At 45.4% G+C, this 26,714-nt stretch overlaps 1 protein-coding gene across 1 annotated transcript in view; it reads right to left on the bottom strand.

The window, feature by feature from the left end:
* Trpm (transient receptor potential cation channel, subfamily M) overlaps positions 1–26,714 on the bottom strand; it is a 223,019-nt gene that overhangs the window by 65,236 nt on the left and 131,069 nt on the right. The window contains exon 2 of the mRNA XM_089545375.1: positions 10,071–10,145. Coding sequence (XP_089401501.1) covers positions 10,071–10,145 — 75 coding nt within the window. The remainder of the gene's footprint in view (positions 1–10,070; positions 10,146–26,714) is intronic.

The raw sequence follows: 26,714 nt of genomic DNA, 5'->3' as shown, positions 1-26,714 counted from the left end.
CCGACCGACCGACCGACCGACCGACCGACCGACCGACCGACCGACCGACCGACCGACCGACCGACCGACCGACCGACCGACCGACCGACCGACCGACCGACCGACCGACCGACCGACCGACCGACCGACCGACCGACCGACCGACCGACCGACCGACCGACCGACCGACCGACCGACCGACCGACCGACCGACCGACCGACCGACCGACCGACCGACCGACCGACCGACCGACCGACCGACCGACCGACCGACCGACCGACCGACCGACCGACCGACCGACCGACCGACCGACCGACCGACCGACCGACCGACCGACCGACCGACCGACCGACCGACCGACCGACCGACCGACCGACCGACCGACCGACCGACCGACCGACCGACCGACCGACCGACCGACCGACCGACCGACCGACCGACCGACCGACCGACCGACCGACCGACCGACCGACCGACCGACCGACCGACCGACCGACCGACCGACCGACCGACCGACCGACCGACTGACTGACTGACTGACTGACTGACTGACTGATTGATTCTCGCAGCTCGTTGTCTGCCTTTACACTGTACGAAAGTTGCCTGCTTGTTTATGAATTCGTAAGATATATTTTATTCGAAAATCTGAAACAGCTATAAAAGTTACATTGCTAGAAAAAGATCCTTGAATCGCGTGAATTGTTTGATTCCCCTTAGATTGATTGGTCTTTAAGCACAGCTCTTGAAACTGTCAATTTCAGGTTACGCGATTCTCTAAATTGAAAGTGTACGCTGAAAACAGGTCAGCACAAGTTTCCAAAAGAAAAAAAAAAGTTTTGGATAACTGGGGAGAACTGAACGAGCTTATGCAATTCAAGCAGGAGAGATCAGTTACGCAGCTCACACAGTGCCTTGTTTGTTGCGTCGGTCGATAGCAGGTTCTTTGATAGCACCCGATTTCTTTCTTATGCTCTAGTACTATCGGCATTCTTCCCAGTGGAAAGTAGCCTTCTGTTTGCGTATCGGCCTCCCGAAGCTTGCGCTTTTCGGCAACAACCGTTGACCTTCGACCGGTCAGCTGGCTGAGCTTTTCAAGAGAGCGAAATGCCGGCGAGTATTCGCATTCCACAACGACCGGCTGCCTCCGACAGTTGCCACATTCAATGCGCCGGGTCCAGGGGCGACGGCAATTGCATCACATGGCACGGGCAATCATTCCGTGCTCACGTAGTGGCTCTGCTTTGCTGGCATGTAGCAGAAACGACATAATCAAAAATCAGCTTTGCAAACGTGTTTTCCTTATTGTCGTTGCATGCCCAATACTGAACGCGCACAGATCTGCCTCCTCAAGGTTTTCCGCCTCTTTAGCGGTCAGTTTTTAGAGAAAGTTTAGTCGGTACTAGTTTAGAAGGGAATAGAAATGAGCGTACATATTAACATTACTTCGGAGCATATTCATTTTAACAAACGCAAAAAAAGGCCCTGGCGCGAAGAATGCAATAACAGTGCGTTAGCCAACGTTCCTCCGACGAGGAGCGTTCTTTAATTATTTTTATTTTTGTCCGTCTACTTCCGCTCTTTAATCAGATCCGTGAATAGGTTTAATTCTACAATTTTTCAAAAGTAATGTACTGTTCTCTTTCCATCCTATGCGCATGAAAACAGTGCCATTTTATGCTAGTGTGCGAAACAAGAAATTAATAAGTCAACAATGTTACCTCCGTTAAGTTTTACGTCTTTTTTTGTTTCGACTTCTTGGAAGTAAACTTTAGGGCGGGACGGCACCAAACCGATGATTAAAGTACATGAATGCCAAGTGGGGAAAGCAGGAGTTACCTGTAGCCAGAGTAAATTCTTCCCTCGTTAAAAACCATTCGAATTAGTTTTTCACTTCTGACGAATTTCAAAGTCACTTAGCTCGAACCACTGCTTGTTATCATGAATTCGGCACGCATCATATAGGATCAAGAATAAATCATTATGCTGCATGGCGCCGCAACAGGATGTTGCAGCCATCATCATTATCAACCTGACTACGCCCACTGCAGGGTATAGGCCTCTTCCATATCTACAGTACCTTTCGTCAACGCAGATCGCCTAACAGGTAAGATTCAAGCCAACTCTGTAGCAACAGAGCGCCCCATATCGAGCGCCTGGGGCGAACAACGTTCAGGTAATGAGCGCACGTGTTCGATTGATCCCGCGCGAGATGTTTCGTCAATTCAGCCCCGACTCCACGCAATGCCTGGTCTGCATCTCGGGTTCCGCTAACGACGCGGCGTTTTAGAATCCGCTGATACCGGCACTTTAGATGGCGTCCTGCGGGTTTCGGCAAACTGCGGCTGACATGCGAGCCTGTAGAATCTATTGATCTGAATAAATCTCGTCCAGTATAAGGCAAGCATCCTATTGATATCCTATTTCTATGTTTATCTGGACACCTAATGTTATTTGCTGAACAGACACCACGCAGCTTCTGCAGCCAAGATCAATGAACTGGCGTTGCGATCAATTGAAAAGCCACGAACTTTGAAATAATTATCGCCCACTTAATTAACAGTGAATATTTGGGTCCACAGATTCCTCGCCATGTGTTACTGCAGCTTTCTTCAAAGTAAAGCCGGCCCTCAAGGGTGTGCAGTTTCTGTTACTAGTGAGTACGACTGCTAAAACACTAAGAACGCTCAAGTGTGTGGCGGAACACACTTGAGACTGATATTGACAGCAGCCATGTGGCACGAACTGTTAGTCGACCCACAAGAGAACATTAAAAGCGATTGCGGAAGTCTTTACTTTTCTGATTTTTGTTGTGTGTTTCCGTTTTCGCCCGTATTTTGTTCTTGATTTCTTTTCTTTCTTTTTTGCTCCGCAACCTGTCATAAGTACTAGCTGTCGTCTAAACCTAGCTTCACCAGAAGCTTGCGCTACTAATAAGGACTTAACTAAAGCAAGAACACTACGCGAACAAAGAGTTACGATGACAGCACCCCGCTCGTTCTGCCCAACTCTTTCACGCCTAACTGACCCTCGCCCTCTCTTCTAGTTCTAAGACTGCGCACCGCGCGACTGTCGCAGACACCTGTTTAGTATATATGACACGTCGGCTGTCGCGTACGCAATAAAAAGCAGGCCGGTGACACAGCGCGCGGAACTCCAGGCACACCACCGAGGGTGACAGGACCACGTCGTCGCCTAAAAAAATGACAAAACAAAAGTCCTTTTCTCTCCCAACCAATCCTGCGAAGGCACGACTCCGACTACGTGGGCTGAGAGAAAACACAGCATCCCTGCTCATGTCTTCAAGGTCGTCCCCGCGACCTCTCGCTCCAGCCTGCCCAGGATGGGTCGCATTCTTCCTGCTTTTTTTTTTTTTTTGTTCCTGTTTCCGCGTTGCTGACTGCTGCGCGGGGGAGTCCTTATTTGGGCGCGTAGCGGTAGCGTGTGTCGCTTGACGGCTGGCCTTTGTCTGGCCCGGTGCGCTTCATCGCCTATCGGCGCCCACTCGACAGGCCTTCGATCTTTTCAGGCGCAGGCCCGCTCCCAGCCGAAAAGCTATAGCGTACCAAAGCGGGGGCATTGATTGCATTCCTCGATCCAATTGTACTCGTTATTGATGCGACGAATCCGCTCTGGCACTGGCGACGCGAGGAACAAAAGTGGCAACGACGCGTGGTTGAATAATGGGGCAAGTTACAGCGCTTCGCGCTTATAGGAGCAGAAGCAAGGTCGCTAGCTTTTCTCTGAACGGAAGCCCAAATAGAAGAGTTTGGACCGCTGTCTGCGGCTGCCAGCGACCGTTAACCGTCCTCTGTATCCCAGCGTACTATGCGCGCGAGTTTTTGTAGTAAATATATGGTCCAGCATTAATTCAGATGTTCATGATTAATTTTGTACCTCATAGCCTGAGTCGCTTTGGGACGTTAAACCCCGTAAACCATCAATTCCTAGTGAAAGAACGGCAAGCCACGAGAACACATAATTACAGCCTATATACAGGTGGCGAGTGAGGGCTTCATATTTAGGGGGAGAGAACAAACTAATTCGCGTTGCGTCAATACAAAACGGGCAACATGTGTGTGTCTAAGGGAGGGTTTCGGTTGCGGAAGCGACAGTATTACACATTCGACTCCGGTGATGTCAGTGGGCTCGTAAGACTTGGACTTATGGCAGCGTCGCTTGTAGACAGCGGCATTAAATAAGTGGCGAATTTAAATTAAGAAAGGAGGCGGGTGGATGGGCGCCATACCTCTTTAATGGATATTTTTTTTTGACAAGTACATTTCATTTTTAGGGAGGGTTACAAATTCAATGTTACAAAATTCATAGTGAAAATTGTACTCACTAAAGACAACTCAAGAAAGCTTGGTAGAAAAGCAAGAACAATAAAAAGGATGAGAAAATAAAATATCTAGTAAATTATGGGGTATATAAGTACAGTAATATACGTTTGCACATATAAATTTCGTTGATATATTCCTCCAAAAGCGGCATATTTGACAGCCTGAACTAGCTGTAAAAACGATCACAAACTTTAATTATTACCATCATTTTTGTCAAGGAGCTATAACGTGTCCTCTTCGTTAGAGAGATGGCCACCCAGAACGCGGCTTGCGGCCTGATCACCACCACACATGAATCACCTGAGTCCCAGAACATTCGGGTCTCGATGGCAGTATTTTGGCCGATGCCCTAGCTCAAGAATACACCTACCAAGTGGGGCACACAGACTCTACCCTCTATCCCCTCTCAACCCATTTCTCCTCCCGCCTTGAGACCCTCCACCTAAATAGGCGTTTCTACCTCCGCGACATAAGCAACTTTCGCCGGCGGACTCCTACCACTTAAGACGCATCCAAACACTCACTTTCCCCAATCTCCACCACCTACACCTCATTCACCCAACACTTTACGCAAACACATGCACCTGTAGTGGTGGTATTTCTATATTATTAAGCTAAACCCAACCACTTAAAACCGCCCAACGTGGCGCAGGAGTAGTGGGAGGTGACACTGGCCAGCGGGCATTGTGGAAGGCCAGGAGGCGCTAGTCGCCAAAGCGTCGGCAGAAACTACTGGAGTCTTGGACTGACGACCCCGCCCACAATACACTCCGGTACCCTTTTATACAACATAAGTTTATTCTCTTTCTCTGCATTAGAGACAATGCATTGGGTCGTAAACACAACGGTCAATTAATAGTATTAAGCAATAAGGGTTGTGAATGACGAAAAAGAAAACCCAGTATCCTCTTGGCAGTGTATGGCCGGTTGCACAAAATCGCTTGTGTAAAAGCTAGGAAAAAAAAAGCGAGGACGTTACCTAAGGTATACGGGACAGCAGTTCCCTTAAGTAGATTTACCTTTTCGTTTTCTTTTGTTTTGTTTTCCCTGCCATCGATACCATTCGCTTTGTTTTCCACGCGCAAAATTTGCATGCAGCCTGCGGAATTGGGAATTAGGTAGCTCTATCCAATACGCTTGTTGTGTAACATTCCGCCTTTTTATGTCATGCGCAAAATCACCATTAACTTTTTGTTTCTGGAAGTGCGAAATGGAGTTGTTTGATAACAAGAAGATTTACTTGGGTCCCTTGCAACATGTACGGCACAATTGTGAATAATGCATATTGCCAAAACATTTGTACCTAATGTAGGCTCTAACAGAGAGCGCAGTCGTGCGCAATCTGATAAAGGGGTACAGACCAACACGCTGGTGGGATGCACTCGTTAAATAAAACAATCGGGGTAGCACAGCGATGTACCACATCCATGACACTGAGTTGTATAAGACCATTAAACTAGGGAAGCCCTCACAGTATAGGGAACTCGTGATATTGATCGCGCCAGGCCAAGCGAGATAGCTATTTCTTTGTTGGTTAGAAGCAAGAATATTTGCAGGTTCGTTGTCAATCTACAGACTCAGTGAGAATCGACAGGACAAAAATCTTTCCGCATATCACAGGATTTTACGGCCGATAACCGCCCTCTAGCATATTCATCGGCAGCACAGCGATGTACCACATCCATGACACTGGGTTCTAAAAGACCATTAAACTAGGGAAGCCCTCACAGTATAGGGAACTCGTGATATTGATGGCGCCAGGCCAAGCGAGGTAGCTATTTCTTTGTTGGTTAGAAGCAAGAATATTTGCAGGTTCGTTGTCAATCTACATACTCAGTGAGAATCGACAGGACAAAAATCTTTCCGCATATCACAGGATTTTACGGCCGATAACCGCCCTCTAGCATATGCAACGGCAGCAGAAGGAATGCGCACTCAAGAGAAATGTTGCATAAGTAGCGCTAAGGTCAAAAAGGACACCTGAGCCCCACGTGGCCCTGTGCTTAGAGCCAGAATCAGAATCAGTTTATTGGAATAAAAAATAAGCTATAAGGTGGACAAATTTATTCATAAATTTATGAACCACGCGTTATTCGCTTTGTTACCGATGTCAGATGAAAAGTAAAAATTCAACAGCTCAGTTAAAGTAGAAATTAAGAGTGTGGCTCGAAAACTTATTTTATTTTCTGGCCAGGTGGGGGTTGACCCAAGATTCCGAAGCAGAGAGGTGCTCAGCGAGCCATCTTTTCACTAATTTCTTTAGAGGTATCTTCCCGTCTTCTTATGTCTTGAACAGCAGTATGAAACTGTTCAGTTTTGCAATCCAGATTCTTGACAGGTGGGCTTTCAGTTCTGTTGCTCCACTAATATGAAATGCAGCTTTGGGTGTCATCGACCACTTATACAATTTTAGACGCTATAGCTGTGAACTGTAATTTTTTTGTGGTTCTTTAATTGCATTATTTAGGTGAGCCTCTAAAGAAGAAAAAAAAATAACGATGTCTTGCGTGCACGTAGTATCTGCGCCTTCCGTGTCTTGACCGATCCCTCAGTGTGGGTAGGAGCAGTTCGTTCTTAGGCCAACAACAGCAACTTAGTCGCCGAATACACGGTTGCTACAATCTGCCTCACTAATTTCGAATATTTAAGGTGTCAGGTAGCATTCAAATCTCATCTTTTTCTTTTCAAAAAGTGTATTTTGTATTGTTCATTGGTGAACATTCAGGAAATACGTTGCAATAAAAAGTATAATCCTATGTTAGCTTAAAGTTACTGCCAGTATTATATCTTCTACCCTCATATAATGAAACGAAAACTAAGCAATTCTTGTCTTTGGAGTTATAAATTTTATTTTATAATAGAAAAAAAGTTTTTCTTATATTTCAATATTTAACGTTTCTGATGGTATCGGCTATTTTTGAGCTTGGTTAGATATATATAGAGTATCTAAGGGAAGCTTCAAGAGCTGCGTGCGATATTTGAAGACAGTATGTGAACTGCAGAGTGTGATTATATTCGAAACTTTCGAATAGCGAATATGATATTGATATATTAGATTTGATAAACTAATAAAGAAGCGCATGATCAAAATTACACGAAACGAATTGAATCCATCATTAAGTTTTGACTAGTTTTTAAATAATTAGCTGGAAGTTTGAAAACGGCACGCCGTAGTTTTTTTGGACCACTGTTTCAAAAACAGGTCCTGCCCCGACGCCGCACAGCATCCTATCGAGATCGGTCTGCACTGGAAGAGGTTTGAGCGCAGCGATTCGGTCCATTTGTGTGGCAGCATTCATAATGATTTTAATTATGGTCTTCAAGATATGGCGACGGGACAGGGTTCAGACAAGTTTAGCAAACGCCGTCTCCGTGCCTGATACCAGAGGTCATGGCTTAAAGTCTCGTCCCTTCCATCAAATGATATTTCATCCAGTTCGTTCGCTGTCGCCTTCAACAGCAAAAGGTAACTTCCCTCTGCGTATAGTATGATGTTACAGAGTTAAAACCTTGAGGGACATTTAAGTTCCGGCCTTTAAGAGTATGATGATAGCGTTATTGGGTCCCTTCAGCGGCTCATTTTGTCCAAACACACGCAGACACTCTTTCTATGTTATGTGAAAGACCACATGACATACATGATAAAGCCCCGATTTAACCAAGCCGTACGAACGTGACTGCGTGGCGCAGCGGTAGCGTGTATGACTTGCAACCCAAGGGTCAGGGGTTCGATACTTACTTACATGTCCTAGTGACGTTTGAGTCACGTTGCAACCTTCTAATCACCAGTTTTCTTATGTTTCAATTATTTCTCATTCCACAGCTCCACGTGTGACGTCACGAACCTCTCGACCAAAACGGCATTTCCTCACATACTGGCGGAAACGCTAACAACGTGGGGTTCTCAGCTGAACGGGACCATTAACGCTAACACACTACTTAGTGTTATGTATTCCTAATTAAGAAAAGTCACATGTCTTTCGATACCTAGAATTTCAATTTTATGACTAAAAGCACCCCCGCTACGTTGTTGTTTCATGATAATAATCATTTCTTACTAATATTCGCACAAGAAACGGAAAATATCGCAAAAGCATTCGATTCGTATTCGAATCGATTCTTTCACTATTCGAGTCATATTTCATCCGATTTTAACTGAGCTATTTTTATTCGATTCAATAGCAGAGCAAGCCTACTCGTACCTGATTCGGTTTCGAAATAGTGCCATTCGCACACCCCTGAAGTTACACGTGCTTTGACTGATCTGCTACGGAACTCGACGGCATCGCCATGAGTTTGTACGTGTAACGAACCTTTGAATGAACCAAGCCGTACAAACCAGTCACTTTTACAGAAGCGCCATACACGATCATCCAAGGCGTGGCTTGCGGCACTTCGGTCGAACAGCTAATTATAATCGGAGAAAGAGTGGAATCACTGAGTCAAGGGGGCTAGGCCTTCTATAGCGACATTATGAACAATGTAAGAGATGTATAGAGTAATCTATGTGCAGATAAGCTCCTGTCTTACTGTCTACAAGGCAAAACACGGCATGCAAAGAAGTGTTTCAAAGGGCTTATTACCAGCCGGTTTATGCAAGTTGTAAATTCAATATCGAAAGCAGACGCTACTAGTAAACCCTAAGACAGGCACTAGCTTAGGATCAAGTGGAGCGTTTAAATGTGCTCAGAAATCAATGGTCGAACTATCAAAGGTAACTTTTTTTTTTCACTGGCTCACGCCCCTCTCTGGTCGTATATGAAAGCCTAATGTGTGCCAACCAAATTTTCAGCAACCACGCTTCTTTTTTACACGCTAAAAACTTTGAGCACGCGGCCACTGATTTCCTGGCATTAGCTACAGCGTCCTCTTAAGTTTCAAACTATCTTGACGCAAATTATGTTCTTTGGAATCTTCTGTTCACATTTTAATAGAATGCGTTATCCTTAAAGGAGACGCAGTTTATTTAGTTAGTGGCGTGTTAATTCCTAACGAAGCGTTGCAGTATCTACCACCGCTACCAGAAAGGGCCCATATAAGATAAGTAAGCACGTGACACAAGAACGCAGCGTCTTTGAGTTTCTCAAAATAGAGCTCATACCTAACAATGTAACATAATATTTGGGAACAATATATGTGTGCTTTATCGATATCTGCTATCACATGTTTTCGTCACTTGAAGCAAGCAAACCTGTTCAGATCACTTGTTCTCTTCTAGTTTCGCGTCTCAAGTGCTGAGTGATGCGTGCAGAATCAAGCAATTCAAAGCTACGGTGCAGTGCCGGCGCAAGCTCGCGTGCAGAATTGTGAGGAGTGTGCATGATTCGTAAGAACGGTGCGTGCTGAGCATCGGCTAACTTTGCAGCTGTAGGCGGTAGTTTGCTTTCTGCTACTTGCGGATTGCAGGCTCATTTTTATCTTTATCCACATCGTAAAAATTAAAACCTAATGAACTCTTATTCATCCATATTGCGTTCATTATTAGGCCAACACGAAAGGAGTAAAAAAAGCTGGTAAGCTGACCCCTAGCGTACTTTCTTTTATACAAAGAAGTGCGCCAGAGGTCAGTTTACTTTCTTTTTACTTCCATACAGGCATATTCTTGTTTAGAATGTAGCGAACTTGCACTTTCCGAAAGATACTTTTGCAGACAAAACAGTTTCCGAGATATGTAGATAATTTCACACTCTGCGCCTAATACTAAGCTGCAAGTTAGCCAGGCTCAGCACGATCCGAGGTGTTTCACGAACATTGTGGCAGTCCACTGCCCTGGTGTACGCGTCTGCACCGCCGTTCGGTCCGTACTTTGAGCGGCTCTTGGGCCCCTGCGAGAGAAAGACAACACAAGCACTTAGCCGTGTAGAGTCGCAAGACTCAGCAGTAACCGCTGGATAGGAGTACGCGAAAGACAACATACTCGGGCGGCAGCCGCTGTGTAACACCCGAATGCGCCATAGTTTGCAGGAACACTTAACGCATGCCACCGCTGTACTCTCCCATACCACATAGGGTACTAATTTTGTTTTGTTTTGCTTTTCATCCTACATGTGCTCTTTGTTTCGGCGCATGTCTCACTAAATCACGCTGCGCTGTAAGAGCTGAAGCTGACGTCGGCTAGTTAAAATCAGTATTCACAAAGCTCCGCTATCATCCAACGTCATGGTTGCCGTGTGCATCATCTACTCTTAGAACTGGAGCAATTGGGCAGGTGCCACTCGGCTCCGAGCCATTTTACTGCGAAAACCTTTTAAGATGCAGCCTCTGATTACCTGATGACAACTAAGCACTACTTTTGAGAAACAATACTGATGTGCTGCATCTTTACGCATGCAGTCAGTATAATCAGTAGTAAACTACTGCCGCTAAAAGAGCTCAATGGAGGAGTATTATATATTTCCCCAAGCTCACAAACTTAGGAACCTTCAAATTTGAAGGTTCTTTGATGAAAGTTCTTAGCGGCGGGCGCAGAAAACACATACAAAAAATAATATTTCGTTTGAAATGTGCATCATCAGCAGTAAGCAGAAAAAACTCTTCGTCCAGTTAAAGGCGAATCACTTCTTCACGGCTGTAAGTAAGGCGCGTGGAGTCGCTTCTCAGCTTGCGGCTTTCCGTTCTGATGAAGGAGCTAAGTATATGCCTTGTGTCTTCCACACCTTGCGATCATTGTTCCAGCTTCGTATTCGCCCCAGTACTGCTCAGAGTAGGAAGCGTCTTATTTCACGTCTCATTACTCCACACACGAAAAAGAGAAACACGAACTCGTAGTTAAGACATCTGAACTGGGGCTTCGCGCTTAATGACCCGTTCAGAGGCTTTTATTTTCTTGAAAAATGTTTCCAGCTTCACGTTACAGTAAGGTTAAACGACCTGGTGCTGCGAGTCGCAACAGTGTTCAATGGCAATGCCGACCATTCGCCACCATCGTTTTTGTTCAAAATATATTTAGCATTTACTGACTTGGAACTTAACAATGCAATGCTCGAGCAGAATATTCTACAAGAAGGACCGAAAATGACTCTTGTCTTGGGGCTGCCGATGCCTGCGTACAAGTCTCTCGCACTTTCATAAGCACTCCCTTTTTTATATTTGCATTTTTGCGATGATTGATGCATGGGGTACGTTTTTATGAAGAATATTTTGCACACGCATAACATGGACCACTCTTCTTACTACACTACGGGATGATTTTGTAATCCTCGTGGGACACAGCGGTGCCGTGCCGTAGAGCGACAGCTGTTGCCAGCTCAACGGGGTTCTGAGTAACTATTTTGCATCGAGGCATGAACTTAATCTTACTCCTGTCCCTATCGTCCACCATACTGACCGACCAGCACCACGTCCACCATATGATCTACCATATCCAACAATCACTATTTCCATCCAGTCATCGCTGTCTACTCTGTGTATTCCTCTTCATCGAAATGGAGGGGTGAGGCAAAGAGCCTAGGAAATTTTGATTTCAACAACTAACTGTAGACCTTTTGATCGAGAGAGGGAGATGCCGGAGCACGTCCTCGCTGAATCGATTCACGACAATTCTGCTGCCGCTTCCACCTTGCTAGCTCTAGATGCACACAATCGTCCAGAGAACAATATTCATTGACTCCCAGGGGCTTCTAAATTGGAAACGTCTATAAGCATTGCCCAGTCTCGAGCATGTTGCTTATTCAAGGGTTTCAGAGCTTTTAATGAGTGCAAACTGCATTCCTTATTCATCTCCACTACTTCTTTGTATTAACACGCATTTCATCTCCTGGCCAAACTAAGGCGATGCTTTGTCGTTTCATCGCGTGTGCGGAAATATCTGCCTTGTGGGAGTATTACAGAGTCGTCGTTGCTAATGAATTATTTAATGCGACGCCCAACATTGATATATAATGCTATCAGTGCCACCCCTACTACACTAAATATATCAAGTGAAAAGAACCATTGGCATATGCAGCACGCTATACTTATTAGAGTCTGGCACGCTAGGCGCATATTTCATTGACAGATAGCTGTGCCGCAGTCCATTATGTCTGTGTTGGAAGTCCAATTCTCCGGAATGAGAGATTTCAGCGCTCATGCTAATTTTGCCAACTAATATTCTTTCCCTGATACAGGTGCCCACAGCCATTTGTGTGTTCATAAAATTTTGCCAGTTTTGTATGTGTGCGTAAATGGCACCCCTGTTTGTATTATCACCTTTCCGAATCTCCCTCCGCAACAGAAATCGAACCAGTACTATATGACCTAGTAGAAGAGTCGGCCAATGCCCGACGTATTTTTTGGTTCCGCGATAATAGTGCCGTGCCCATCGCTTCCGCGCGGCGCGCCTATACGTCAAGCCGGATCGCTGCTCACCGTACCTCACTTGGCACAACTCCGCCGAAGTCATGACGTCCGCAGATCTACAACGAAAAAGCCGCAAGTTGTGTGATTGGTTGTCGCAGATCCATGTGATATACGTATTTTAACCGAGATAAGGCGTATATCCAATCCGTCCTGAAGGTTGATCTTAAGTTAAAAGGGAGTGGCAGTATGCTGACACACGTGGAAGAAATTTGATCTGCAGGTGTTGTCAGTTACATGCACATATAGTCTTTATTACTGACTGCTTCCTTTTTATTTTTCCCTTGTTGCTGCATTCCTCTGCAAGTGACAAGAGCATGTGGTATAGAGCATCATATGTAAACAAAAAATACTGATCTGGAGTCCAGTTAACTTGAAATGTCATATAAATTTTTCACTCTCTTCGAATGCATAACGCATCTGCCTGCAGAAAAAAATTCACAAAGACAACTAATAACGTTCTAGGTTGGCAACGCGATAGCATTAGAAGCTACTGATGCCGTTACCGGGAGTGACGCCACTTCTTGTCCGGTGACGTCACGTCTTCCAGCCAATGGGTGAATTTTATGTCCGACGACACATAATTTTACGAGAACGCTTTTATTTTCATCGCATTAAAACACGTCTATTTTTATATTTCCATGCTATAAGGTTGTTATTGTCGTCATACAAGTTCTATTTTATTTGTCTTTTGCAGAATGAACCTACATCTGGGCATCGAGCTCTGCGACAGATTATTTCTGCCGCGGCGTCAAAATCGTCTTCATACTTCAAATAACAATAACTAACGCAAGCGGAAACATCTTTACTCCGAACGTTCGGTGAGCCATGTATGGCCGCGTGAAGCATGTGAACTGTATGGCTCAAGCAATTAAAAAAAAAAGGAAGCTGCTCAGCCAAACCCAAACCACTTTCATGCACGAAATAACAATCAATAAAAAATAACTGGTTTGGTTTCGTTTATGGGGTTTAACGTCCCAAAGTGACTAAGGCTATGAGAGACGCCGTAGTGGAGGGCTCCGGAAATTTCGACCACCTGGGGTTCTTTAACGTGCACTGACAACGCACAGTACACGGGCCTCGAATTTCTCCTCCAAAGAAATTCAGCCGCCGCGGCCGGGATCGAACCCGCGTCTTTCGGGCCAGCAGCCGAGCACCATAGCCACTGAGCCACCGCGGCGGCAATAAAAAATAACTAGCGTCATTTGTAAACGAGCAAGGCGCAATACGCACGCATTCGAGGAAGCATCGATTGCGAGAGCTCGCTTCAGTAAATAACAATTCGAGAAAAAGCATCAGCATTTGAGAGCCCTTGCCTGCGATATTTTTTTTCTTTTGCCTTTCTTATCACTGCACATGCACTGGTTCTATCCCTCTCCTCATTCTAATCGTTTTCAATAGAGCATGCATCAAAATACCGGTATTGAATAGTAGGCTGTACAGCTCCATCAGCAACGGAGTCCCCAATGCAAAAAAAAAAGCTATTCGGAGCACGGCTTAAAATTCAAATCGAAATGCACGGTCCTCGGTGGCCGTGCAGCTCTCTATTTCCTTCGTTCTAACATAAACAAGCACAAACGCAGCTGCATGGCGTAGCTGGCAATGAATAAATATGAGTATTACTGCGCTACCTCAGGAGCCACGAATGCATTACAAATGAACTCGCGACTCTTATTTCTGTGAGCTCGTTCCTGCGATATTTTTTGCGGTTTCTTTGTGGCAGCTTCAGGCATCAGAGGCTGCCTCAAAAAATGCATAGAAAACGCTTATGCAGGGCCATTTATTTCCTTTTTATCACACCAATACCGCCAATGCAAGACAAGAACGAGAACGAACACGATATACGGTGATAGTAATAGCTGTTTACCTACGATAGTTTCTTTGAACGTGTCTTTCTTTCACTTGCGTGTTTTGTTTTGAAAAGTTACTTATGATGCACCAACCGGGTTTTCTTTCGCACACGCATATTTGCAATTCATTCCTTCCGTGAATCAGGTGCAAGGACAGCATAAATTCCAGTGCGGTACTCGTCAGTCTTGTTAGTGTCATTCCGCCAGAGAACGAGAATGCTCGCCAGATATTAAATTAAGCGGAGGAGGTCAAGTTTCAATCAATACTTTCGTCTGGCCTAACTGTTTCCATTTTGAATCTGTGGATCTTGCGCGAAAAAAGCGAGGAAAGGCGCAGGAACCTAAGGGACGTGCGCAGCACCCACCGTATGTGTCAACTGCGTTACTGCGTCTGTCTTCGTCCCTTTCATTTAATATGACTACATTCCAATGTTAAGACGCTGCCTAAGTAAGCTTGAAACGGGGCTAAACAGCTAACAAGAGTAATGCGAAGGGAAGTTCTGAGAGGTAGCGTAACTTCAAAGCAAGTGTGCTTATCTCAGTGCTGTATATAAAATGAGCAAAAGCATAGATGGTTTTATACAAAATGAACAAAAGCATATAAAACGGCAAAAAAAATTGTTCCGTGATTGAGCTAATCAGCCGCGTTATTTTGTTCCTGAGCGAAGCGCGTCTTCAAAAAGAAAATGAAGATGAAGCTAGTTGAGTTGTTGTATGCTACAGGTGAGATTAGCCTTGCTTATTCTGCCGGCAATTGCTCCACCGTAGCGTCACTTATATGTTAATAATGTCCTAGAACAGGCCAGATCTGCCCCGCTATGTGCACAGTCGCTTATATTGGTACATATTCCACTCCCACACTCACCATCCATGCATACATTCACTCACAGCAGAATATAATCCACTCCGGAAGTCACCATCTATACACACATTCAGTCACAGTAGAACATAGTACATTGCTGGGCCACCATCAATGCACACATTAACTGACGAATAACATAGTCCACTCCAGAAAACACCATCAACGCACACATTAGACCATAGTAGACCATAGACCGTCCCGGCTGTCACCATTTAGACTCAAGATAAGTGTCCTGCAGGAATGTTAAAAGAAGGCGTGAAGACTCCTGCATGTCTGGCATCGTTTAGTCGGTCATCTTAATCAGAAACTGCACCGCTACAGAAAACTCCCGGCAAATTCGAGCCCTAAATCCATGTAAACGATTAAGTAAAACGCACGTTTAGTGCTTAGAACCACGTATGCATCACATAGTAGTTTAATTATTGTTTATTTTTGCTTTCTTGCAACACAGTTTCCTCCCTATGAGAGCCACGTTATGATAGGACGACGTGCATAACAACGCTCAGGGGTGACCATTGCCACAGACATTACGATAAAAAATATCTGGAGGACGAACATTTTTCGCGCAAGGGTTGCACGAAACAGTTGCTGTGCTGTATAGACCTATTCAGAGCTCACAGCTTGATTTAGCGCACTTTCGTTTCGAAATGGGCAAATTTCGAAAGCAAGAAGCATAAATTTGAAAAGGTCTATAGTTTTCTGGGAATAAATTCGCAGCGGTTTTTTTTCGTGGCAGTATCCGGGCCAGGGCTGTGCGGCACGCTTCAAAAAGGGAGCATTAAATTATTTTTTGGCAATTCAGGAGTCTCTATAATGACCTGATAAGTTTGTTATTAAAGCAGGCAGGGGCACAGAAAGACAAGCAGCACTAGCTTGTGTGTGTAGTGAAAACTTCAGCGACAGAAGCAGCATGTTCTCCCGCTTCCCAGCTGAGGATTAACGCCTTGAGAGAAAGATCCAGCATAACTTCGCGTGCGAAACAACTTGTGGGATGAGCTCTCAATTCAAACTCATCGCGTTACCACTCACGTGTTATACCGGGATGATATTTTCCCCGATTACGATTTTTTAGAGGGGCTTTACTTCTATGTGGCATTGTTATGCTCAGGTTAGTGGATGGTAGATCATTCTCTAGTCATGAGTGTTCTCCAGTTGCGGAGCTTCAGAAATGCACTAGTTATGCTAACGTGGCGCCGAAAAAAGTTTAACTTTGGTGTGAGCTTATACAGCCGTTGGCGGTTAGTCTGGCTGAATTTCTTCGCTTGCATTGGTACTGAAGCGCTTTTATATTACATGTAAGAATTAACGTTGCCGTCCTAAATTTCTTCTGCAAATGAATCCCCAGAGACGCAGTCAGTAAGCTCATATTCGGACCACATATCTACGAATCACGCTCCCGACGAAAGAAACTGCGAAGTAGGCAAAACTTTTTCTCATTTATTCTATAATTGCGTATCACCAGCGCGGGTATCCACAAAGTACCCTAAACACGATAGAGCTCTATTCGACCTAAAGTTCATTATAATGATTAGTTGTCCTATATACGCAGCTTTTAAATCAAATCCCGCCTCTTTAGGAACCTCATCAACTAAGCTACAATATACCGATTCTCTTCCGTTGTATTAGATATTTATTATCCCCTGTTCTAGTAATTGGCTTAACCAAAGCTATGTCTCAGTGCGCGTTGGAATTCCTTAGTCGTTAAAGTAGACAGCAAAAACAAAACGAAACCAAGAAAAAAAGAATTACTACGTTATGCCGGTCAGGTGCCTTTTCAAGAGCTTGATTTTGCACCTTGCTGCTGTGCACACTTCTCTGAAATCAAGAACCCTTTAAACCGGCGACACCTTTCAGATCGGTGCGGAAAGGGAGATTGGCACTTCACATATTTGTTTTCTTTCTTTTTCGCAGGGACTGCTTCCTTTGTCGTTTTTTTTTTCCTTGCGCGACTGCAGACCTCCAACTCCTTAGTGTTGTTGAGTATATCATACCAGAGGGGACAGTCAGAAATTGAGTTCGCCGACCTGAATCCACGGATTCCTTCAAAAGGTCTCTCACGACAGGCATTCTCTGCTCGGGGATTTAATTAGACGCTCGTCGCCTTCATTTTCTGGAGAATACGGACCTCATTTGCATCGTTTAGTAGGCTCTCTGAATTCGCAATGGTGCTACGGTACTACCGTCTGCGCAGTCCCCTCACGGAACATCTGCTGCACTCGAGGCATTTGATATTTTTAGCATAGAATGCTTTCACCAGGTGGCGGTGGAGTACAGCACGAATTCTGCCGCCGTTTCTTTGCGTGCTCCGCTCTTGACTTCAGCTATAGATACCGGTGTTGTCTTGTTCAACTGCTGCACGGCGCCTGGCGGGTGTTTAATATTAAAGCTTGACTTCTGTTTTTTTACCAAAGTTGCATATGCGCTCTAAACATTAATTATCCTGTAAAGGAGTAAAAAAGCAGCCAACACTCCTTGAGCGTACTCCTTTTTAGGGGAACTGAGTACGCTGCCCGTGTCCCCGGGTAGGTTGCGCTTGCTAAATTCATGGAATATTTACTGTTTTCAACAGAGGCGTATTCCCCCATCACTGCATCGTAAATTGAAGCAGTTAGTAATGGAAGGAGAATTTTAAACGTGGCACCGAAATTCTTGTTGAGGTTAGCAACTAAAAGAAACTGAAACATCGTTTCAAGTATTGGTGCCTGCAAGAAATCCGCAAGTTATGAAGAGCGAGTCCGTTTACATTGCTAACGGTAAGTATTCAGTATCTTTTGTGATGAAAATCCACCTCATTGCTTGAGCAGTATACCGTGCCCCTTTTAGGAAGTGCTCTAGAGGGTCGTTTACTACCGTTTCAATTCCTTATAGGGTAATTTGTTTTTGCGTATAATTGTATTTCCGCAGCTAACACGTAGCCAATGATAATTGCGGGCTGGTCCTACAAAACTCGTTCAAACACAAAAAAAAATGAGGTTGCAGTTCATGAGCGTCAGTTCAACCGATCATTTTACTTAAACAGGTTGTTCTGTCTTATTTACTTCCGGACATTTCGTGAGCACTACTACTGCGCATTTTCAGCTGCACCGTGCAATCCGACAAAGTATTCAAGTGCTTTCCTCAGGAGCCAAAACCGAGGTCTGAATAAGTGCTTTTTGCGTGCCCAATCCGAGGAAGTAAATATGCGATTCTTGCTGTCGAGGAGGGTGCTGGAACAATTTTGAACACCTAGGTTTCTTTAACCTCACCAAAATCTCGGGCTCCATCGCAATGTAGCCGTCGCATGCGAGAATAAAACCCACTACCTCGCGCTCTTTAGCAAACCCTCGCAGCCACTTAGTTGTCACATCAGATTTGTCGTTATTCATGAACTGCTGTCGACCTGAGTGAAGAGATCATACTAAAGCGGACTGTACGTTAATAAAGTAATAAAAACATAACAACGTTAATAAAGGCACATTACTATTGATGCTAACCATACAGTTAGTTTTCTTCGTCGTGGCTTTTTTCTTTGCTCGTGCGTCCGTAAAACTATTTCTATATAAGCCAACAGCCACAGGACGCGTAATTCGGAGGTCGTGGGTTCAGATCCCACCGGCGGCACGTGGTTGTTTTTTCTTCTGCTTTTCTAATCAATTAGCTTTAAGGGATAACATACTCAGTACTATTCTAAATTGATCAACAAAACAAAAGAAATAAATTAATTTTAAAAAAAATTCCCCTGTGCCTCTTGGTTCCTGTGGCTGTTGGCTTCTGTCATATTTATAACGAGCCCCTCATTCCCCTTGCCTTGTTTGCTTTATTTCTATATAAGTATCTTATGCGCCAGAAACTAGGGTATGCCTCTTTTATTTGTGATCCTCACGCCAAATCCCGAATACAAGCTCTAGCAATGCATGAAAAATCGCCCCATTCGTTTAATTATTGCTAATTATTCCCGTTTAGCCAATCTAACGCTTATGGATAAAACAAAATTTTCCCTAAATTTCCTTCTACCGTCGTATTTCTTTTTTAAGTCCTTTCCAGAAAATTTATTGCGCCATTTAAATCTTCAAATATTCCACTTTTATTTCCCCTACTTACGTTTCATGCCCCGTGAACCATTTATTCAAAGCTAACATGCCAAGCTGCAGAAATATTCTTTATTTTGAGATCTTTTGTTCCAAAGACTAACATGGATTGGAGCCACCTTCGCACCTCCTTCGTATCCATTACTGCACCAGACGTAATCAAGTCCTCTGCATCGATCATTTTCATTAATCTGAGTAAACACATATGCTTTGTTTATCTCCTACTCTTTTCTGCAAACGCCGATTTATCATTACCGAAAATAACTAAATAATTAAATAAGATAAAAATCCTGCGCCCATCAGTTTACGATTTGAAAACACAGCGTTACAAAAATTGGAAGGACGCCGAAAAGACGTAAAGCGCATACGAGCACTACTAGAACATTCAGCTTACCGCTACATATGTTATGTGCGTTCTGTGTTATGTGATATCGATACTCAGGTGGCTATGGCACCTCATCAATCATTCCACTGACAGAACGAAAGTCTCGTCCCTAGGACTGCACGACAAGCACTTCTCCTAGCTGCCTCCACTTATTCCGTGCTGCGTTGGTTGATCCGACGTTTATGCTTCGCGATAGGAAACAGCTATTGGCCAAAGAAAAAATTCTTCCCCAAAAAAGTAAAAGAGAGTCCGGAAAGACGGCCAGGTATTGCTTGCGTGATGAACTGCCTGCTAAGGAAACCTGGCGCACGCTGACAGCTACCCAAAGAGGGATCTGTGCCGAAAGCCAGATACGATCGAGGGCGCACGCAAAGGAATACGGGAAACCTTTGGAGATCCTTTTCTTGAAAGGAAAAACGAGTGGCTATTCATCGTACGTCGTGCACTCCGGGACCAAGTATTACACTAGGCCTACTGTGCACCAATATTTCCTTTTATAGTGGTTTTCAGTCCTCCGTACAGGTTAGGAATTTTTCTCTGTCTGCAAAAAAATAAATGACAACACAATGTGTATAATGCTGTTAGAGTGAAATCTACGGGAAAGTTTACAGCTACAGATACGATAAACCCTGCAACTGTCAAAGGATGCCCGAATATTGCCTCAGGATCGTTGCCTTCCAAAGCATCACGTCGTCCTAATACTCGCTCCTTCCCACGCTTCTGGTTTGCTCTCGCAGTTTTTAATGCATCATAATGTCGAAGGCAGTGCAGCAAAACGAAGCCAGGGAGAAAAACACAAAATAAACCACGTTACATGTCCTCTTTTTGTCCAATCATTTTCTATTTGTGCGAAGTTTCTGCCTAGCAAGTAGTCATAAACTAATTTGCCAACGTAAAACCATTGTGCTTTTTTTTCTTTTTCAAGCCTCAAGGCGATTCGAAATATCAGACAAAGCCACGGCTTTCTTCCCGTCATCGTCGTCCGGAAATTGGTTTATTAGGGTTTAACGTCCCAAAGCGACTCAGGCTATGAGGGACGCCGTAGTGAAGGGCTCCGGAAATTTCGACCACCTGGGGTTCTTTAACGTGCATTGACATCGCACAGTACACGGGCCTCTAGAATTTCACCACCATCGAAATTAGACCGCAGCGGCCGGAAACGAAATAAAAAAAGGAAAAATAAAAGCTGACTCCACCTCATAGCGCCGATGCAAAGCAAGCAGGCAAGACTAGCGTTCAGTCCGTAATTTGTGAAAAACTAGGACGACACATAATCTACCCTTAAGAGTACAATACGATAGCTTTATAAGTCCCTCTCGCCAAGTACTCCTTCTCATTCATGGATTTATAGATCACTGGGAGTCATACCACTACTGGCGCGGTGGTACAGCAGTTAAGCAATGCGCCATTGCCCCGGCAGGTATCTGTTTCAAACATATCCACCGGTGGGGCTTGTGAAATCCAGATTGCTCTTCCCGAGCTCCCGTAAGGCTCATTTTTGCAGAGATAGTTCTTAGAGAGGCTGTCTATATATCGACCAATGAGCCGATGGGCACTGCGACGGTGAACAGATGCAACAGTATTGAGTTTATTGTAATTAATTTTATTGCCTCCTGCCACAGTGGGTGTTTGCCCACAGCCCGGAAGGCAGATCGCATTGTCCCACTGTGGTGAGTGGGCCATCTGCTTTTTCGGGACACGGACAGACAGACGGACGAACTCACGGACGGACGAACGCACGGACGGACGAACCCACGGACGGACGGACGGACGGACGGACGGACGGACGTACGGACGCAGCCTTTACCTGAGAACGGGACCTCTTATGCTATCGCTTTAATCAACTCCTGACTTCGGTGAACTAATGAAAAATAAAAAATTGGCACCAGGAAAACAGCCTAAGGTTATGAAATAGAAGAGCCTTTTCTACTGACACTTATTACAAATTAGCCCTAATTTAAGGGGCCTTATTTTTGTGAGTTCCTTTTTACAACCAGGACATGACTCTTTGCATCGAGACTAACGGAGCAAAACTGACTGCACTTATAAAGAAAAGCGAAGAAATCGTAGAATGAAGACTCCTGCTGAAACTTCCTTCGTATACTCTAGGCACACAGTCAGGATCAGGCGACGGCCGAATATAACGCTCTCGTAGCTCTAATCAGAATTAACGACCTTCCTTCACCATCCGAAAGAGGGAAGAAGGAACCCAAGGGAACCGGGCCGAGGTCGGAAAGGAGGAAAGAGTAAGGCCGGCCTGAACAGAGCATTAATTTGCAAGCATCCCGAAGACTTGGGAAAAAAAATGAGGGAGGGAAGGAAGGGGCAGGGAGAGAAGGGTGGAGTAATTCTCCCAGTGATCGAGCCGCCGCCACTGCTGCTGCTGCTGCACGATGCCTCTAATGGGAAACTGAGTGTGATGGCCGTGGACGCCGATCAAGCGCCGTATTGCGCGACGGAATGACGAGAAAAAGGTGGGCGGAACTGACGCGCAGACATCGTGCCGGTGCGGCAGAGTTTGCGGAAGTGTTCTTGCGGGGCGAGCACTTGCCGCCTATTATAAATGGCGGCAAGTGCATAAGCGCAGGTCATTTCGTCGTGCTATGACGCGGAACAGAAGCGGGAAGCTGCCGATCGGCGAACGTTGCGTTGATAGTGAGACAATATCGGGAATGGCGAAGGTGTCTGCGCGTGTCAGCAGCAAGTTGTGACTCTTGGGGTTATACAAACCGAAGCCAGTTTTTATCTACGGCCTCAGTGGACGGACATATCCGTAATGATGGGGACTAAAGAAAACAGGGACAAGATAGGTTGTAACATCTGGCGGCACTGGTGCATTGCAGCAGCTGCGCAGCTTAGATAAATGACGGAAAGAAGGAACAGGGTCGCAGAAAGATGAAGGAATGCGAAAGGGTGATAGTCGGCTGTTTTGTTGTTGTTTTTGATCGCGCATTTTCCCCGTAGGGCGAAACGTATTTTTTTTTCGGAAATAAATTTCACGTTGCAGCTGCGCCACGCTAAGTAAGAAGAAAGAAATGATGAGAAAATCTAACCTGCACCTCTGTTCTGGCCCTAGCTTCAGTGCTTAAGGACGTGTCGACTCGCAAGGCGGCGTTTGACGCCCATCAATTTCGAATGAAAAGTTGTTATGAGCCAGCCATCGTTTGTGTCCGCCGTGCCTTCTCATTCTTTTTTCAGTAGTGCACCTGCAGCCATGCGGCCGTCTTAAAGGGCAAACGACTACCCTCTAGTCGAAAATATTTTCTACCTCTCTGATAGCGAGGCGTTGTCGCCGGAAGGCGCGGCTGCATATATTTTTTGAAAGGACTCTTTAATAGCGTAGTTATAGCCATAGAAATCAACAACTTCGCCATGCTGCTCTCCTTCCATTCCCTCCACGAGATTTTTCTCTCTCGCGCCTCATCGAGTAGGCTCCTCAAGAGAAAATCGCCCTTCCTCCTCCAATATTAGCCGCAGGCGTGGTGTCTGCTGAAGTGCGTCACATGTCTACGTCATGGCCCCGCCTTTAAAAGACTTTTTTTCTTGGTTTTTGCTGCCCGGGCTATTTGAGGGGGGGAGCTGCGGATCTCGCAAAACACTTTCTATTTTGCTCTTTGGGTCTCCTCGCAGTGTTTCGTCGCGTTTTTTTTTTCTTTGTCCTTCCTCTCCCTAGTTGCTTAGGTCGTGGACGTAGTTCTTCCGGAGCGGTGTGTCTTCAGCAAACCACCACATTCTTTACCGTTGTGTCAGGAAGGCCGATGCGTTGGAGCCAGACACGACTCAACTCATGATATCCTGGCAATCTGTGCCGGATCGTGGTTCGACTCCAGTCGCTGCGTGCGCATCCAACGACGAAGCAGCGTCGTTGCATTTTCTCCGCACACTGAACGATCGAGAGGCGCGATCGGCTCGACCACCTAAACTTGTTAGCGAGCGCATCCTTTCATACATCTGTTTGTCAACCCCAGTTAGCGAGCCACCTTTTCATTACTTTTTTTTTTAAGCCTCCTTATCTTCTCACGACCAGAGAGGCGGAATTCGGTTTTGTTCGAAATACGTACACGGCGAAGCGCGGACCTGGCAACCACCCGTTTGCTTGTTGGGGAACAGACTCTCTCCGTTTTACTATTTGTGGCTGTCGCCGGACGCTCCCTCCTCTGTTTTTTTTTTTTCGTTTCTTTGTTTTTCCTTCATGCGGGTTTGTAGGCATGTGCCAAAAAGGAAGGCGCTGCGGAAAGCGTGCGCGCAGCAAGCAGACGACGCGACACCCCGGCTACGTCAACTCTTCGCCCGTCAGTCAGAACGACGCATCAATGGAATGTTTTTAGCGAAAGTTTTTTGTATGACGTCAAACCAAAGTCTCCGGAGCCAGAGTAGAGGACGAGGACGTCTGCTTGTGGAAGGAATGAACGAGGGCGATTTGATTTGAATTTTTACAGCTTTTCGGGGCGCGCATGGCTCTAGTATTTTGCAGAGGTTATCTTCGATGCTCCGTCTATGCAGTGGGCTGGTTTTTCTAAAATTTCCTGACCCTAGTCAGTTTCCCTTTAAGGCCAGACGTGAACCGTTGCTCTATCTCTACATTGCCGGCCCAGTATTTAGCGCGCAGGGCAAAATGCCGTCGATCGTTGTTGCGGAGGGACTCCGCAACTGCTACAACGTCAGCTTTCGGACTTGGCTAGCGTGAGCTGACTCACTGAGCTTCGAGTGAGCGTGTGGAGTCTGCTCGCAGGTTCTTCTATTCCTACCCCTCTCTATTCTCCTCTAACCCAGTTCCTCTTCCACCTGTAACCCTATTCCACTCCTAAGCAAACAAGGTAAGGGGAATGAGGGGCTCGTTATAAATATGAGAGAAGCCAACAGCCACAGAAACCAAGGGGCACAGGGGATTTTGGCTTCTCTCATATTTATAACGAGCCCCTCATTCCCCTTACCTTGTTTGCTTAATTGCTTAGCGAGGGCCTCGGTTCTGGCAGCCTTGATGCCATAGGAAGCATAAGAGGTTTCTCACACAGCTTCCACCCTCGCCGTTCGATGACGTTCTACGTCACACCAGCGGTAACTCAGGACGTTCTACGTCCGCCGCTTACGAACGTGGGTGGCGCTGATGAACACCCTCAAGGTTAGGTTATTTGTAAACATAAATACCCCCGAAAGCAGAAGAATTGACAGCCTTCGCCGTAGCTCAGAGGTAGAGCACCGGACGCATAATTCGGAGGTCGTGGGTTCGGATCCCACCGGCGGCATGTGGTTGTTTTTTCTTCTGCTTTTCTAATCAATTAGCTTTAAGCGATAACATATTCAGTAATATTCTAAACTAATCAACACCGCAAAATAAATAAATAAATTAAAAAATCCCCTGTGCCCCTTGGTTTCTGTGGCTGTTGGCTTCTCTCATATTCCACTCCTAGTAATTTCTGCTTCCACTTCTTCGATTCACGCTACCAAATAAGCCACGCTTCCTTAACTTCCCTTCACTTTCTTAGTTTTTCATGGGCGTCTTCTTTTCACTCTGGTCTGTCATCACCTTCCCTCTCCAGCCCAACACCCCACTACGCACGACGCGGTTAAAGAGGACACATTGTGCAAGGGTGAAAAAAAAACTTGGACGGCAGTATACGAAAAATAAATATCCGAACAATGCTCTTCCTGGATAGCAAAGCCATTCTTTCGTAAGAGCGCACACTTGGTGCTAAGTGCCCTATGCAGCGTTATTGGTTATTTAATGAAGCGTCTTTTGTTTCTTTTGTGTGTACATCCGCTTCCAGAGGTATTACGTGGACCGTAATACTAGCGAAAATACTTGATTTCATATCCGTCTTAGCACGCGACCAGCCTCAAATGCACACCCTAACTGCTCCAACGAAAACAATTTAAATTTCTTCACCAAACTCGCGTCTCAAAGTCTTCTCAATACATGTCTACATAAATATATACGCCCAAAGAAGTAAAGAAAATCTTGTTGCACAGGTTTGTTTATTTTTCTTTCTCTTCACTGTCTTCCTTTGTTGCTCTAAAGCGCCGAAGAGCAGCCTACCTGAAATGCGCAGAAGATGCTCAGAAAAGCTGTGATTCAAGCCCCGGGAATGCTCGGCTCCGAATAACGTTGCAGCTCACGTAGTGATTTCGCAGGAAGAGGATACGTTATAAACAAGAATACGCCTATGTGGGTGTAAAAAGGGTGTAACCTGTCCTCTAGCGACTCCCTATTATTAAAAAAACGTGCTACAGAAGGTCGTACTCCTTTTTTACTCCTTTCTGCTTAGAGTGTAAAACGTGGATAAAAGAAAAAAGATAAACAGACGGCTGACTGAAATAATAAAAAGAGCACCTCAATAACAACTCCGCCACAGTGCGCGTGGTGACCTCCTCGCAAGAAGAATCACTGAGCCTGTCGTAATCTCGGAGAGCGCACACGTCGCCAGGAGGCGGAGCGGATAAAACGCAAGTGGTAGAATGCGTCATAAATCAGCATTCGCGTGGCGCTGTAGTACCTTGTAGGGACCACCTATCAGCGCATTCCCTGGAGTAGCGTCCCTTTCGGGAGTAAGAAAGAAGGGGGCTTCACGAAAAGAGGCTGCAGTTGAACGGGAAGAAGTGTACCAAAGAAGAAAAATAAAATATGCGGGGAGGATTTATGAGGCTCATCTGTGTGGTGTCTTGGCGGTGTCCAGGTCACGGCGATACGAGCTTTGAAAAAAGGCCACCGGAAAATGCGGCATCACGTACAGAGAGAAAGAAAACAAAAAAAAAAAACAAGCGAATTCTAAGAAAGACAAAGGGGTTAACCAGACGACCATTTTGTTGCTACCCTGCACAGAGCGAAGAGGGGAGGGTATAAGAGGGAAGAGGCGACAGAGGGAGGTAAGGCCTTAAAAACGGGTGCAAGCGAGCGA

The sequence above is a fragment of the Amblyomma mixtum genome, chromosome 5 (assembly GCF_055824585.1).
Source record: "Amblyomma mixtum isolate Tamu chromosome 5, ASM5582458v1, whole genome shotgun sequence".
Classification (NCBI taxonomy): domain Eukaryota; kingdom Metazoa; phylum Arthropoda; class Arachnida; order Ixodida; family Ixodidae; genus Amblyomma; species Amblyomma mixtum.
The sequence above is the reverse complement of the archived record's forward strand: the minus strand, read 5'-3'. Positions and strand labels throughout refer to the sequence as shown.